The sequence below is a fragment of the Otolemur garnettii genome, unplaced genomic scaffold, assembly GCF_000181295.1.
Source record: "Otolemur garnettii isolate 467f Iridium unplaced genomic scaffold, OtoGar3 scaffold00247, whole genome shotgun sequence".
Lineage (NCBI taxonomy): Eukaryota > Metazoa > Chordata > Mammalia > Primates > Galagidae > Otolemur > Otolemur garnettii.
The window spans coordinates 1124589-1127070 of NW_003852642.1; the positions used below are offsets into that span (position 1 = coordinate 1124589).

The following is a 2482-nucleotide window of genomic DNA, read 5'->3' on the forward strand; positions in this document are numbered from 1 at the left end:
ATACAGCAACCTACAACCAGGATCCCTGCACCAAAATAGGCTAGCTTTTCAGATCTGCAAGTAGTCATACATTGCAACCTGGTCTAGGTTATTTTCTAATTTGTATTTTGTATTTGCTTTTGTTGATGCTTAGACATTTTCTCAATAAGGATTATGACCATAGACACATGGACTGATACCCAATATTATTCTCAAGTGTGCTCATTTCTAAAACTCTATTTTACGTAGGAACCAATTTTTCTCAATACACTTTTCAGGGCCTCTTTTATGTCTTTATTTTTAGTGTGAAAAATGCATCATCCACCAATCTTTCTGACTCTTCTGATGGCCTCTTTTACATCTTTGTTCCTCAAACTGTAGATGATGGGATTCAGCATGGGAATCATGATGGTGTAAAATACAGACAGTATCATGTCGTGCTCTAATGCATAGCTGGAACTTGGCCTCAAATACATGAAGAGGATTGTTCCATGATAAATTGACACTCCAGTTAGGTGAGAACCACATGTAGAGAACACTTTTTGTCTCCCTCCCACAGAATGCATTTTCAGAATTGCCAACAGAATGGAACCATAAGAGATCAGGACAATCAGGACCGTGACTGTCTCAATGGAGCCCACAAAGTAGAAGAGAAGGAGCTGGTTTGTGTGAGTGTCAGAACAGGAAATAGCAAGAAGAGGAGAGATGTCACAAAAGAAATGTCTAATTTCATTGGATCCACAGAAGGAGAGGCTGAACGTAGCCACAGTGTGTACAGTAGCATGCAGAATGCCACAGACATAGGAGCCGGTGATGAGTGGCACGTAGACTCTGGGTGACATGCTCACTGCATACAGGAGAGGGTTATAGATGGCTACATAGCGGTCATAAGCCATTGCCGCCAACAGAAAGCATTCTGTGGTCCCAAAAGTACCAAATAGAAACAACTGTGCTGCACAGCCAACAAGTGAAATGGCTTTGTTCTCTGCCAGGAAATTGACCAGCATTTTGGGGCTGACAACAGTAGAATAGCAGGCATCCAAGAATGATAAAGCACTCAGAAAGTAGTACATGGGGTTGTGGAGCCGGGAATCCGCAATGACCAGTATGACCAGTCCCAAATTTCCTACCAGAGTGAACAGATAGATTGCCAAAAACAATAAAAACAGGAAGACTTGCAGCTCAAAATCATCTGTGAAGCCCATCAGTATAAACATGGTGACTTCAGTCACGTTTTCCAATGGATTCTCCACATGTAAATCCATAGCTGAAGGCAAAGCCGGCATTTCTTGCTTCTGGGTTCTAAGAGCAATATCCCATGTAAATTGTGTTCATTCAATTATACCCTCAGGTTTGTTTCTTGAAAGGAAAAATGAAACCCTTTTCAGAGAAAGGATAAGTAGTAATGAAGAAGTTGGCTCCAACTGGAAGAAATACTCTGTTTGACAAAATTGAAAAAATTAATTCATTCACTTGTTGGCTAAATTCATCTTGTTAAATGTAAGCACCAGTTTTATTGATTCAATGTTCAGTTCATTTTTCTTTAAAATTTACTATGGCCTATTTTTATACCTGTTTAAAAGTCATGAAGACAGACTACTGGTGCCACGGAAGTTTTCTAAGTCCATGGAATGACTTTCCTTAATGTTCCTGTGTATGAGGTGGGAACGATCATGTTTGCACCCAATTATTGGCTGAATTTAAATAAAAAAAATGTGATGATCATTTATCATCTAATATTTAAATACTACTAACTAGAAAGTGGATGATTTATGCTTACATTTCAATTTGTCCTGCAAGGCCACCTTTCTTACTAATACGTTTCAAGTCCTTTATGTCAGCAATTACTCTATTGCATTAGAATGTTTGGAATAGTGCGGACAGAACAGACACGATTCTGAAGGTAAATGTACCTTGTTCACAATCCAAACTTGTTTGTCATTGGCCTTTTTGTTTCTTTTTGTTTTAGTATTTCATACTCCTTTTGTGAAACAAACATCGTCAAGTTGCCCATTGTTTGATTGTGCCCGGTATTTTTAACAATTATTGTTTGTCAAATTTACTATGCTGTCAATGTCTCAACTTACCTGTTCACTACGCCAGCAAAGTCTTGGGGCATGTTATTTTATATATTAATGTCAAAAACCCTGCACAACTATTTCTTTAATATATTGTAAGTATGACAGTTTCCAAAACTACTGTAAAATAAATACCACCCAATAATAACTAATTGCTTATAGAAGTTAGTGTTCAAAAGACACAACCATCAGAAAGGCAGCAGGATGGTGGGCTCAAAGCACCACACACATCACATTACGGAGAGTACTGAAAATTACAAGTGGCTGTGTACTTATGGATGGGCTTGTTAGGCAATTGCCTTAGAAAAGCCCCTTCCTCAGAACGCCCCTTCCTGCTTTCAACAGACCAAGACTAGCTGTCTCACTCCTAAAGTTAGAGCCTCTTTCCAAGCGTAGGGAGTTGCCCTCTGAATAACAAGGAGTTG

General features: G+C 39.0%; 1 protein-coding gene across 1 annotated transcript; it reads right to left on the bottom strand.

Moving 5' to 3' along the window:
• Nucleotides 1-296: 296 nt before the first annotated feature.
• On the bottom strand, nucleotides 297-1265 carry LOC100945335 (olfactory receptor 5T3-like). The gene has a single exon (XM_003802458.1). The coding sequence runs from the start codon at nucleotides 1263-1265 to the stop codon at nucleotides 297-299; it is 969 nt and encodes a 322-aa protein (XP_003802506.1).
• Between the last annotated feature and the right edge of the window lie 1217 nt (nucleotides 1266-2482).